We start from the raw sequence: 15,033 nt of genomic DNA, 5'->3' as shown, positions 1-15,033 counted from the left end.
TCATATTAATGCACACATTCTTAACTAAACATGCAAACAGAGTGCTGTGCACACTCCTAAAAATAATGAATGAATTAAAAAAAATAAATAAATAATTGTAAACTGATTTTAGCTTGCAAAGGATTTGTAATGAATTAGTTATTATTTTTTTAGCTGGTCTTGTGATTCACTCACTTTGGTCACACTGCAGAGGCTAGCAGGTGACACCCTTACCTTGTGGATCAGCTCTACACCTTCCAATGACACCTTTCTAGCTACACTCTGCCCATTCTCAATAGACAATTCATTAACTTTTATGTAATGAGCAGTGAGATGAACCAGTCAGTCCTTACAATGACAATTACAATTCCTTAGTGTTTCAAATGGGTATTTAACTATTTGTTTGGAGTTCCACTTTGAGCAGATTGTCTCTGTGCATCTGACCAATAACTTATGTTATTATAGCTAGTTTTTTCTAAGATGGCTTCAAACGCTCCTATCACTTTTCAGTAAAAAGAACTATAACGTGGTCTTTATGCTCCACACTTTCAGTATTCTGGTTATGACATTTCTCTGTGGAGGTTGCAGTTGCTGACCCTTTCTTTAAAATGCTAGCTTCCTAGCTGTTATGTTGATACACTACTAAAGCTGGGCATACATGGGTCGAAAATCGACCGATTTCTTGTCCAAAAATCGGACATAAGAATAATCAGCCGATTTTCGCTCTGTTAGTGGGTCAATGGCACCAGCCAATTTTCGTGGTTCCTCCCCTTTTCGTGATTGGCATGTTGGAAAATTTATGAAAAACAGCCGATTTTCAACTCAATGATGGTCAAATAGTATGATCGTTTTTCGAAAAAGAATATACGCATGAGCCATGACCTGGAAGGAACAGACGTTTTGCATGGTATATGGGGTGAACTTTATGACTTGGTCGGACGATTTTCGAAATCAATGATGGTACCATCGGATTACCGAGCGAACGACGTTTCCAATTTTCAGACGAAAAATCGTTCGGAATTCGAACCATGTATGGCCTGTATAAAACTGGAGTACTCAGAATCTGGTGCAGCTGTGCATGGTAGCCAATCAGCTTCTAACTTCAGCTTGTTCAATTAAGATTTCTCAATAAGTCCCCAGTCACACTGGATGCGAATTGGCATGCAACTTGCAAATCGCATGCCAAGTCGCACCCTATTGTCTGCAATTAGAGCGGTCATGTCAGTACAGTTACAACTTGGTTGGAGCCACACCGATTTCTAAAGTAGTACATGCATTACTTTTGGTGCGATTTGCATATACATCTATATCACATGTCTTGCAAATCGCACCTGAAATCAGCATCTCACCCGACTTTGAAATTGTGCGACTTCACTGTAAGTTGCATGATTTAAAAGTCAGGTTTGGTGTGACCGGGGTGTAAAACCTGGAGACAAGCTGATTGGTTTCTATTCAGTTTTAGTAAATAACCCCCATTGTCTGTAATACAGTCTCTAGCCTAGAACAAGAATATAGACTATAAAGGTGTCCGTTTATGACACAGAGAATAGCTGCGATTCAGAGGATCGCAGCTACTCTCTGGTCATTCACAGTTTATGACACTCAGGAGATCAGCGAGGAGCGATGTCAGACCTTCACTGGTGATCTGTGTTCTCCCTCCAGATTCTCCAGCCCAGAGCTGGAGAACAGACACCAAAGTCAGAGAAAAGCTAGAATGACTTCAAAGTCTATAGGCACTTGGTAAAATCATATAGCCAACGCGTTTCAGCAGTAGATCTGTGTTCTCCCTCCAGATTCTCCAGCCCAGAGCTGGAGAATCGGAGGAACCACAAACTAAGGTGTCCGTTTATGAACCAGGGATAAATGATCGCTGCTCAGTTCTCCAGCATTCTCGGAGAACACAGTTCTCCTGTGAATGCCTTTTATGAAGCGGTGTAGATCAGTTCTCCGAACGAAGGGAGAATGGTCTACAAGCGCTGGAGAACGGTCTATAAACGCTGGAAAACGGCTGATTTTACTATAATTTCACAAGATTACAGTAAAAGATCAGTTTACTAAGCAGAGGTAAATTATCGCTGCTTAGTTTGCGGTTCCTCCGATTCTCTAGCTCTGAGCTGGAGAATCTGGAGGGAGAACACAGATCTCCAGTGAAGGGCTGAACATGTTCTCCGTTGATCTCCGCTGATAAACTGTGAATGACCAAAGAATAGCTGCGATCCTCTGAATCGCAGCTATTCTCTGTGTCATAAACGGACACCTAAGCAGCGATAATTTACCTCTGCTTAGTAAACTGATCTTTTACTGTAATCTCACAAGATTATAGTAAAAGCAGCCGTTTTCCAGCATTTGCAGATCATTCTCCCTTCATTTAGAGAACTGATCTACACCGCTTCATAAAAGGCATTCGCAGGAGAACTGTGTTCTCCGACAATTCCGGAGAACTGAGCAGCGATCATTTACCGCTGGTTCATAAACGAACACCAAAGTCAGAGAAAAGCTAGAATGACTTCAAAGTCTATAGGCACTTGGTAAAATCATACAGCCAACGCATTTCAGTAGTAGATGTCTACTTCTCCAGGGGGGGGGTCAGGTTTGTTCCATGGAACCATTGGGTATTTAGGTTTTCTTAGGAGCTCCAGTATTTCTCACAAGTAAGCAGGAGGAAAGTCAGGAGTCTGTGTCTAAATTCTAGTTTCCAGTCAATGACTTGAGTCAAGCAAGATGGTCAACATGGCAGGCAGGCAGCTAGTATTAGAAGAGGAGGTCAGCAGTTTCAGCATCCTTGTTTTTTTTTTTAATTATTGGGACAGATTTCTTTTTAGATTCAAGGTTTTAACAAACTAATATTGTCATTGCTTCATTAATTTGCAAGAAATTAGTTAGCAAGGCAGCCAACAGACTTCCCATCATTCTGATACAGTTATAGAGCTATTAAAGCCAGGTTGTCATAGCATTGAAGGGATTAGGGGGCTGGATACTTGTTATCCACTGTGAACAGCCTATTGAGTCTTGGATTCTTGTGGACTTCTAAGAAAGTTGGGGCAGGATTAGACACTGTGCTGAGGTTCACACTTACATCGAATAGAGAGTTCAACTGGAGCATGTCAAGCATATGCTATGTAAAAGGTATACATCTGGGGAAAAAAAAGGGTGACTGTACAGACTTTTACAAAGGGAACCAGTCATTTAAATATTCCCAGAGCATAAGTACAATGCAGCAAAGAAACAACAGAGCAAGTATTCATGTAATGAAGAGATTTACCCTGCATCCATTGTAGGCTGTCCTCTATAGCAAGCTGTTCTTTTCACATGACCATTGACTACAGGTAGAGCCAGAAGAGGGATTAATATCATTAATACCATTCTGAGGAGTGCTGTGGAATGCCCACCAACACTCTGCTCGGTGGACATTACTGAGAAAGTATACAAGTTGCTTTACATCTATGCCAGGCTAATTAGTGATGGTAGTGCTGTAGAAACCTATGCCAGTGATCAATGAGACAAAGACATACCAAACACTGGGCCATGGTTTTGTGCTGTTATGCAGTTTAGGGCACTGCACTGTTCCCAAGAGCTCACACTCCAACGTAGATCTACTGGAAGTCAGGAAAACAGCAGGATACTTTGACTATTTTATTTTCAGATCTGCAGTAGAAGACCTAATTGGTGTTGCCATGGACCATGCTTCCAATTTTAATTTTTGAAAGGACAAAGTGATCTTAGGAATCAGTCAGATTAACTATACCATTACTAATTTAATGTAGCATATTTTGCTAGTCAATGTCAACAATGATTTCCTTTCATTTTTTTAATTATTATTATTTACATAATAATAAAGATGATTATGAAGATGATAATAGTAGTAGTAATAATAATAGTAATATTGTTATGATGATGATGTTGTTAAAGTCGCCCATATCAGTCCTAGCCCACAAACACATGCTTATGTAAGCATTTTTATGTTGGGAACAAGGTATCCAAAATTCTGTGCCTCAAAATGCACAATTTTAATTTTAATTTTTGAAAGGACCAAGTGATCTTATAAATCAGTCAGATTAACTATACCATTACTAGTTTAATGTTGCATATTTTGCTAGTCAATGTCAACAATGATTTCCTTTCATTTATTACTATTATTATTATTATCATTTTTATTAATTATTATTATTTATATTATAATAATAAGGATGATGATGAAGATGATAATAGTAGAAGTAGTAGTAATAGTAATAGTGTGATGATGATGATAATGTTGTTGTTAAAATCTCCCATATCAGTCCTAGCCCACAAACACATGCTTATGTAAGCATTTTTATGTTGGGAACAAGATATCCAAAATTCTGTACCTCAAAAGGAAATTATGGTTTACAGAATATTATTTGCAAAAATACTAATATAACTTCATCAACTATTTCAGAATGAAGCTATATAAAAAACTGTAAAACTGTGACTCTATAAATTACAGGCCAAGGATCTGTTTGCTACTGTTATGTGAAACATTGAGGTCACCCACCTTAGAACCAGTCAGGCTGCAAAGATTACACATGGAGCAGCAATATCAATGTATCCAAGATGCATGAACTGCTGATCAGTGAAATGCTACAGTGAGTGACAGCATGAAAACATGAATCCTATAGGAGGAGGCACTTTTATTTCTCAATTATCAACAGGTTTGTAAGGAATTTGCATACACTGTGTAAAAATACATTAAATGGCAATACAGGCAAATGATTTTCATCGTTGCCCATGGTTTATTTGTATTATTTGACACAGGTTAAACCCAGCTATGATCATTTCTGAGATATCTACAGAAAAAAAAATCAAATTGTGCATAATGAGGTCGATAATTTTGTCCTAGTATGATTAGGTATTTAAAGTGACTTTAACATACTGTGGGGTTGGGTATTAAAGGCAAGTAGACTGTTCACTTAGCAAAGTGCAGTTGCACTCTGCAAGAGCATTTGCTCCAGAGCTTAGTAAATGAGCAGAGGCACTGCTGACTTCCATCATCCAATCATGTGCAAGCAAAAATGTTGTTTTTTTTAATTTTCTTTGCATGTGATTAGTTATTCTTTGTAAAGTGAAACTTTCCTTCATTTACTAATCTCTCCAGCAATTGCACTTGCAAAATGTATGGTCTATTTGGCTTTAATAAATCAATCTCTGTATGCACTAACATTCACTTTGCTCAGTCGGCAGACTTTACTACATTAGTAAATCAACCCATTGATTTCCAAGTTCGGCTGGCCATACATTCTACGATTTTCTAAAGAATTTTGCTTTAGATTTACCAAAAACCATATAATATGAGGTCAAACCTAAACAACACTTTCAACTATATCCAATTAGGCAGGCCCTTGCACTACATAGTTGAAGGTAAATCTAAAGGAAATAGGGCAGATATTGTACAGAAAATTGTATAGTGTATGGCCAGCAATGGTATTGTGGAATGCACAATGGGGATTTACTGAAGTAGTAGAAACTGTTCATTTAGCTTTGTTACCCAATCATGTGCAGAAAGAATAAAGAACAGGATTTCACCTTCCATATTACTGAATATTTGAAGTGAACACATCGTCATTACAGTGACTATTGTGAGGATATTCGCTATTCCTCTAATAAATCAACGGCACTGAGCACATGGCCACAGTGATAGGCTCTGAGTACATGTGTCTCCCTATGATTCCTGGCAATTCATAGATTAATAGAATAGAGGTCAAACCGTTTTTGTCCAGATAAAGCAATCCATGCGGCAAAGTACATTCACAGGAGGGTCTGTTTATTTAAATCCCTATACCATAGTAGTGTATCATTATACCAAAGAAGTGCAAACACTCCATTCAAATATTTTTTTTTTTAATTAGTGCTAATGTTGAAAAAATGCTGCACTCGGCATTATGTATAACAGAGGCAAAGATTGTATAACTAGGAATGGTGAATTGTTGATTTATCAGAACGATGATTTGGTAAAACCCAGAAATCCCCCCTCCAATACACACCATAATAGCGATGTGCTGCCAGCAAGACCATTTCCTGCCCTGTCTGGGGCTGTCTTTGTGGCACTCTGCTGAACCTTGCCCTCTGCTAGAAAGGGGCTATTGCTAGCAGTGCTCAGACCTATTCATATCAATGACTGGCTTTAATAGGCGGCATAGCCGGAGTGCCATAGAGATAGTGAGAGCCACTTCTGCCTGCCTTCCATCACTCATCTGGCTGCTCTGCCTGACCATGGCTGCATCACTACATAGAGCATCCTCATACGCTAGGGAAGAGTCCCCTTATATACATACAAATATATATATTTATATACATACAAATATATATATATATATATATATATATATATATATATATATATATATATGTCATATAGCATCCCAACCTAGAGATCAAATGGCAACAATTTTAGTATATAAAAGATAAATGTGCAGTAACTCTTAGCAACCAATCAGAATTTGCCTTTCACTGAACTTACTTCATATACCAAAATCTGGTTGGAGGCTATGGGATGGGCACCACTGTACACTTTTGGGTTTGTTTAGTAAAGGGAGTTGAGAATCTTTACACATGTGTACGTCTTTCCTTCAATTATTTATTCATGTGCAGACGAAATAAGTAAAAAGAAATGTGATTGTCCCAATTTATTGAAGATAATCAGTCCTTTTGTAAAATTGACCTTACTATCAATGTACATGAGAAATTAATTTATTCAGTTGCCATGTGATTATCGTTGAATAGCAGGGAATGGTCCCTTTGATCACAGGGACTATTTGAAATTGGTCTGATGTATGTAAAAATTAGATTGTTATAAAACTATGTGATAAAAACATGTTTGATCTGTAGGAATAAATACTGCAAAAATAATCTCCTGGACATTAGCCATCCATTTCCAGGCATTTCCAGGCAACTGTGGTCAATGGGGAAAAAGGGAAGTAGGCTGCTGTGGGTTATTATTCTAGTATTTAGCAGTTTGTTAATGAAACCACAGCTAGATTACATTTTAAATTACATTAAATTAGATTTTTTTTTTCTTGAACCAAAGTTGGGCTACATTGTTGATTTGTCTAAATTGTTTTTGCATAATTGTGAAAATGTCAGCTATTACTGAACAAAAAAAATAATGCTGGATAGTTCCAACCTGAAATGAACTCCCCCACGTTGAATCTTATAATGAGATCTGATTTCATGTTTCCGCTAAAAAAAAATGATCAAATCAAGCACAACTGGTTGACATTTTTATTTAAATAAATATAAATATACTGCCGTTTTGTATAAAACTACTCACATGCAGGTGAGTCCTGAACATAGGTATAGAGATTCAACTATTTACAAGCTTTTACACAGTATCTACAGATGGAGCTAGTCACCTGCTTGGAGCAGAGCACACATGTACGATCAGATCTGACTCCGACCATGACATACAACTATACTATGCTCCCACACACACAAGTTGCGATTCTCCAGCTGTTTCGGAACTGCCAGTCCTGTAGATCAGCTGTTGGTACTTGTAGTTCATCAACAGTCATTGGCCTCCAGTCTCTTGTCTATAGAGGTGCAGAGTGACTGCAGGACAGTTTGTAGATGACATCTTCTATAAAGGTGAGATGTCCTTGTCCTCAGTGGTGGATGCTGGGGATAGGGAAGCTTCATCTTCTGAGCCAGGGTAATGAGTCTGGCCGCTGGCACATTTACAGCCCCCATGGCTGCTCCTCTGAGCCCCCTTGTTCTCTTTCTTGTGCTTCACCCTCCTGTTCTGGAACCAGATCTTCACCTGCTTCTCGGACAGGTTCAAGTAGGTGGCAATCTCAATCCTCCGGAGCCTGGACAGGTACATGTTGGAGGAGAATTCCCTCTCTAGCTCCAAGAGTTGGGTGCTGGTGAATGCTGTCCTCATCCTTTTCCCATTCTGGATCTGGCCACTCTCTGCTCCTCCTAAACACAATTAGACAAAAATAAGTTTACATTAAAATGTATCCAAATCCAAGAACACAAACTGATAGTATGGCAGGTTACTGGACTACAGATGTGCTGACTGCATTCGTTTTCTTTTCACACTTGTGTTTCTTTATTTTCATCTGGTTATCATGTCATTTGCCCACTTTTTGTCTTAGGGTGACAACCCTACTGAGCAGCATTGTTAGCCTTGGGCAAGGAGTGTGTTTGGACTACATAACACCTCCTTCTCTTCTCCATACTGGGGAGGTGTTTTGCAGTCTTTGGAGATAGCAGGGAACAATGCTAACTGATAACAGTCCAGGGGCAGAAAGTACAGGGTGGTATCAGCTCCCAGGATTTCTGGCTGGATGTACAGCTATTTATTATGATTATTTGCTTTATTATTATTATTTACTTTATTCATTACAGGTACTTATATTGCGTTGTCAATTTACACAGTGCTTTACATACATATATTGTACATTCACATCAGTCCCTAACCCTCAAGGGGCATTTTATGATGATTATTATTATTAGTGAAGCAGTAGCATATATTAAAAAAAAAACAAAAAGTAGGCTATTATGAGAACCTTTTGTCAGAGTTTACATAACTCTTTACTAAATAAGTAAAGGCAATCACGTAGATATACTTTTAGGTGATCTCTGAAAACCTCTCTCTTCAGGGAAGCCTATCCTGCCTTCAGCTCATAACTGAATCTTCTATTTCTCCCATCAGTTCATTCCACCACAGTTATTACCTTTTGTACCACCAGCCCCTTCCTCTTAGATTGTAAGCTCCAATGAGCAGGGCCCTCCTATCCCTCTTGTATTGAACTGTATTGTTGCTGTATTGTCTCCCGTTATATTGTAAAGCTCTGAGCAAACTGATGGCGATATATAAAACCTGTATTATAATAATATACAACTGAAACAAATATTTTTATTCTATAGCTGACAGCATAGGCTAAACCTGTATATCTTTTAGGTATTTCATATACTGCAAGCCTGGAAAGCTCACATTTCAGAATGTAGGATGGGAAGGAGCCTAAACTGGACTTACATTTTTGCAACAGAAAAGGGATAACACCTGCTTTCTATCACATAACATCACTTAAAATTGCTCTTTTCTGATGACTCCAGCATTGAGAAATTCTACTATCTACTGGGGAGCTGTATTTGGCATGGTTAGCCTGTATGTGCTGGCAAATCTCATTATCAGTTGTACACTAGATCCAAACACAGTCTGTCCTAACAATAAGTAAAGGCAATCATATAGATATACAACTGAAATAAAAGCGTTTTATAGCTGACAGCATAGGCTAAACCTGTATATCTTTTAAGTATTTCATATAAAGCAGGCCTGGAAAGCTCACATTTCTGAATGTAGGATGAGGAGGAACTTAAACTGGATTTCCATTTTTGCAGCAGAATCTGCTTACTATTTGTTAAATGTCCTCACTCACATAACATCACTGAAAAATGTTCTTTTCTGATAACTCCAGCTGTCCAGCACTGAGAAATTCTACTATTTATCACAGCTGAGGAGCTATATTTGGCCTGGTTAACCTGTATGTGTTGGCAAATCTCATTATCAGCTGTACACTAGATCCCAGCAGAGTCTGTCCTAACAATAAGTAAAGGCAATCATATAGATTACATGATGTATTTTATACCTGACAGCATAGGCTAAACCTGTATATCTTTTAGGTATTTCATATACTGCAGGCCTGGAAAGCTCACATTTCTGAATGCAGGATGGGAAGGAGCTTAAAATGGATTTCCATTTTTGCAGTGGAGTAGAGATAACATCTGCTTTCTATTTGTTACATGTCCTCATTCACATAACATCATTTATAAATGTTCTTTTCTGATAACTCCAGCACTGAGAAATTCCACTATTTATCACAGCTGGGAAGTTGTATTTGCCATCGTTAACCTTGTATGAATGTGCTGGCAAATCTCATTGTCAGTTGTAAACTATATTCAAGCACAGTCTGTTCTAACAAAGGGTTAAACATTTAGAAGCTGGGCTTCTTCATTGTATGTTAATGAGAGGTAACTCTGCCTGTCCTGAGCCTATCCATTGGCAGACTTGCTCTGAAAAGGTTTAGAATTGTTTGCAATCTCCTAAGAAACATCTTTGCCCTGTGCAGCATAAAGACACTGAGGGAGATTTACTAAAGCAGGAGCACTCAGAATCAGGTGCAGCTGTGCATGGTAGCCAATCAGCTTCTAACTTCAGCTTGTTCAGTTAAGCTGTGACAATTAAACCTGGAAGTTAATTGGTTTCTATGCATGGCTGCACTAGATTGTGCAGCTCCAGTTTTAGTAAATCTCCACCATTGCATATTTCTGATGTTCTGGGTGTCCAAGAGCTACCTATAGCCACCCATATAGATGAATAGGTGAATGCAACTGTATGCAGCTATTTTCATAAAGAAGGGCACATGCAGAGATGTAACGCACTGAAGGCACCTAAGGTGCATTCGGTGCATTATGTCTGTGCCCGTGTACTTCTAAAGGCTTCATTCACACAGCCATAAAAAACAAATTAAAAAATGATTTTATTTATGGTTCTGAATGCAGCTGTGTTGTTTTGAATGAAGGCATTAATACTGGTGCATAAACATGCACTACATTCAGATTCGTAACACAAAATCCAAAAATCCGCGTCGAGGACATGCGTATACATGTATACGATTGTTAAAAAGAACAGAACAATTTTTACGCATGGATCTATTTACTGATTATTTACGTAGCACCTTTTTACAAGGTCTGACGCAAATATCGGTGCATGGATGTGTACAGCTGCCTTCACCATTCATGTCTATGGGTGGCTGTAGCTCTTGGACATTCTGCACACCAGAAACACACAGCATCTTAGGATGTATGAGCAAATATGCCCATGGGCATGCAGCCTAAAAGGTAGGCTTTTTTTTAAAAAAAAAAAACATTTCTAGGCATGCTGTGTGAATGGAAACCCATCACCAACATATAGTGGGGTTTTCTCAAATTTGACTGCAAAAGTGGAATACCCTTTTCAAGTTCACACAGTGTGCAGGCATGATTCAAAAAGCAGAAATATAAAATGATTACAGGCTCATAATATAATTTCATTCTCTTAAGGGTAAAGTAGACACCCAGGGGTTAACTTAGCTCACTGAGGCTTCACTTCAATTATCCAATCATAGGCAAGGGAAATCCCTGTCTTTTTAAAATCCCTCTACATATGATTGAGTGTTTGCAGTGAACAGTAAATGGATCATAGAAAGTAATGATAGATCCATTGATGATATATGTAATATATATTATGGTTATGCAGCTTTGCTCAAGTTAGTTGTATTGATTTTAGGCTAAAAAGTGACATTCCTCTATGGGACAAATATGCAGACAATTAGCCACCTGTGCTTTATGTATGATGGTTGCAAAACCATTCTTGAACCTTTTTTTTATGAATGATTAAATACTACTACTACTACTACAACTACTACTACTATTACTACTACTACTGCTGCTACTACTACTATTAATAATGATAATAATAATAACAACATTAACAGATAATAATCATCATCATCATCAATAATAACGTAATAGTAATATTATTATTTATTTTATTAAATAAAATAAATAAATAATAATATTGATAACTCTTGAACCTTTTTTAAATAAATGATTAAATACTACTATGACTACTGCTGCTAATATGAATAATAATAAAAATGATAATAATAACAACATTAATAAATAATAATAATAATAATAATGTAATAATAATATTAATAATTCTTGAACATGTTTTTAAATAAATGATTAAATACTACTACTACTGCTGCTTACATTAATAACAACAATAACAGCAACAACATTATTATTAAAAGTAATAATAATACCAATAAGAAGAAGAATTTAATAATTCTATAAATAACATATTTTTTATATTCATACTATATAAACGAGAAGACCCAGAAATGTATCTAGAATGCACAGAAATTAATAAAAAAAATAATTGGCAGAATTTAGCAGACTATATATTTGATGTTCTTGCAAGGGTTAACCCACTGGCATATTCTATTGTATATATACCCCCCATAGGAAAAATACGGATTATTCCCCATGAATGATGCCCCCAGCAATTCAGAAGCATTTATTAAAGAGAATTGTGTGTAAAGCTCCTTCTGCCTGGGTAGCCTTGTTTCATGCAGTCCAGCACACGTCACATTGATGCCCAGAATGTGCCCACATGCCCAGATGTGGAGGAGATGGGAAGAAGTGGTGAAGGTCTCTCTTACCCATTGACAGGCAGTGGAATCTGCGAGGATCCGTCACGTTGTATGATGGACTGCAGACGGGCGGGTGTGCCGGGTGGACCATGGCTGGGGTGGGCTGCTGGCTCATCCTTTGGCAATACTGGGCATCTCCTCCACCTTGGAAGTGGCTCTTGAGCAGAGGGATGGTGCTTCTGGAGGAGTGCAGGTGAGAGCTGACACAGATGGGACACACACAGAAGCTGCCACTTTTCCTGGATGGGCACACAGGAGCAGCCACAGACATAACTGGAGGGGAGGGCATGCTGATGGGCAAGAAGAAGTCCTGTCCATGGTGGTGATGGTGGTGATCATGCAGTGGTGGAGCAGGTCTTGGAGAGTCCTTTATGATCAAAGAATCGACATAAAAAGACCTGGACATCTCAGATCCCTTGGGGCAGACAGACAGCTTTCACTCTCCTTCAGATGAGCTTTCCTCTGAAGCTCACACAAGGCTCACAAGGTGCTTATGTTGAATAGCTAAACAAAAGGGTCCCTGGAGAGGGCTGGTCCTAACGTCACCCACGTGTACCCCATCCTGGCATTCTCCACAGACCAATGAGAGCACGTGATCACAGCTCCATCTCACCCACTTCATTAAAGCCCACTTGATGGCTTGTCCAAGTTAACCAACTAACGGGGGGAGGAAACTTGGGGAAATGTTTTGTTTGTTCATTTCATTCAGATACAGAAAAGATACATTGCAGGGAGCAGCAGTGAAATTTAAACCCAGATTGCAACAAAGTATCAGAAGAGTGTTTGCTACTTTTCTGGTGCAGGTATTGATTATTAGCAGGACTTTTGTTTTGATATGAAAAAAATAAAAATCAACTTTTGTAGCTAATAATAACCATTACATAGTTGGTTTTGTTTGTTTGTTTTTTTAATAGATCAGTTTGCTTTTTCATATGAGCTGTCTTAAAGTGACAGCAGACTATGGTTTAAAAAATTCTATTGAAGTATGTATTCTTAAAGTGGAACATTACTCTCTCAATCAACAGTGATTGCTTGTATTCCTTGTGCTGCTAGCATTAGTAAATACATAGGAATTTATGTCATATTTACTTGTTTTAGGGTCAGTTCACACCTTGCTTGCATCTGAATCGCACAAGAAAGTGCTGTGCATTCCTGTGCGATTCAAACTGTATGCAAAACGCACTACTTTTGCGATCTGCAGCAGGTGACAAAAATTTAGCAACACCGCAAATGCAGGTCACAAATGCAGTGCAACGCTTTTGGTGCAGTGTGGTGCGATTTTAGGCCATTCAAAATGCATGGACTGAAAACGCACCGCACAGATCCACATGTGAATCGCACAGGAGCGCACAGCTCATCCCTGTACAATTCAGATGCGGGCATGGTGTGAACCGGTCCAACATTGTTTTTTACATTTTTTCAGTTACTTCCTTATTTCTATGCCTAGGCAAATAATGAAGTCATCAGGCGGGCAGGAGGGGTTTTCTCTGCTAAGCTCACCCTCCTGCCTGCATGCTTGAGCTAAGAGCAGATGGATTCCAGGAAGTAAATGCTACATGAATCATTTGCCCTTACACAAGAATGCCATATCTAGAAATGTTAGGGGGGTGGGTTTTTTTTTGTGTGAAAATAAAGCATGGAGACATGAATGGATGAGTGTGTTTGTATGAATATTAAAAATTAATTAAACAGCGATAAATATATAAGCCCTCACCTTGTAAAATAACCCATTCAGTTTAAAATAGAAATAAAAGGCAAACCATTTGTGTGTAGAATTAAAAAAACATTAAAAGTTCCTTTTTTCCTCTTTTTTATTTTTTTATAAGTGCCGGCATTCCCTCTGTTCTCAGCTGCATAAGGAGCTAGGGGAGGAGAAACAGCAAGACACTGAACTTCCTAGAGAATGGCTAAGCCAGGGGGAGGGGGGGAGTTGGTGTGTCAGCACAAGCCTGATCATTGGATTAGCTTCAGGACAGCCAGAGAATTGACCACGGTGTGCTCTCCTTAGTGTGGTCAGTTTTTAATAGGAAAGCAAAGGGACTGGCAGGAACACCAGGTATTTCTAAAAAAGGAAGAAATAAAAAGAGAACAGGATACTTTTTCATACAACCACATGGTACAGCAGACACGTATCAGGAATAGTGATAGGCTTTATGTTCGAGTCGAGTGTTCGGTAAGGGCGTTCGGTAGGCTGTTCGTCCACCACGCCACACAATGCACTGCGCCCTGACAGTGTATTGTGATTGGCCAAAGCAATGCTTCAACCACAGGTCAGGTGCAATGCTTTCGCCAATCACAGCGCATGATGATGTCACAAGGGGACGGGGGTAACCCTGCCCCCTTATGATGTCATCACAGTATTTAAGAACTGTCATTGCAGGGCAGCTGTAAGACAGCCAGGAGCCAGCATCAAGAGTGGAGCGTTTTTTTTTCTTTTTTTGGGTCGGTCGTGGTGGTGGGTACCATGATTGATATCGGATCTACTTCGGAGGACTTTTTTTTATTTTTGTTTTTACTAAAGGACTTGTCAAAGGTTGTCTCCTGTCATATTTACACTACACTTTTTCTTTTGTGAATGGGTAGTGGTACCATACTCATTCACATGAGGGGGACGGGATCTGGGGGCCCCCTTGTTAAAGAGGGCTTCCAAATTCCGATAAGCCCCCCGCCCGCAGACCCCTACAACCACCAGCCAGAGTTGTGGGAAAGAGGTCCTTGTCCTCATCAACATGGGGACAAGGTACTTTGGGGGGACAACTCCCCTGCCCACAGCACCCCCACTATGTTGAGGTGATGTGGCCTGGTATCATTAAGGGGGGGCACTCACTCGTACCCC

General features: G+C 39.0%; 1 protein-coding gene across 1 annotated transcript; it reads right to left on the bottom strand.

Annotated features, from left to right (window-relative positions):
* Positions 1-7,201: 7,201 nt before the first annotated feature.
* On the bottom strand, positions 7,202-12,677 carry GSX2 (GS homeobox 2). The gene is made up of 2 exons (XM_089669323.1): positions 12,207-12,677; positions 7,202-7,911 (listed from the first exon to the last, which is right to left on the bottom strand). Exons 1-2 carry the CDS (start codon positions 12,601-12,603, stop codon positions 7,571-7,573), a joined length of 738 nt encoding a protein of 245 aa, XP_089525449.1. The 5' UTR covers positions 12,604-12,677; the 3' UTR covers positions 7,202-7,570.
* Between the last annotated feature and the right edge of the window lie 2,356 nt (positions 12,678-15,033).

Source organism: Staurois parvus, unplaced genomic scaffold, assembly GCF_062004578.1.
Source record: "Staurois parvus isolate SC_StPar_1 unplaced genomic scaffold, SC_StPar_1.0 ptg000071l, whole genome shotgun sequence".
Lineage (NCBI taxonomy): Eukaryota > Metazoa > Chordata > Amphibia > Anura > Ranidae > Staurois > Staurois parvus.
This window is presented reverse-complemented; position numbering and strand designations above follow the sequence as displayed.

Bases quoted from the DNA above. Each gene is read 5' to 3' on its own strand.
- GSX2 (XM_089669323.1), bottom strand. From the start codon at position 12,603: ATGTCCAGGTCTTTTTATGTCGATTCTTTGATCATAAAGGACTCTCCA. The intron at 7,912-12,206 runs GTAAGAGAGACC...AATTGTGTTTAG, and splicing joins ATTCCACTGCCTGTCAATGG to GAGGAGCAGAGAGTGGCCAG.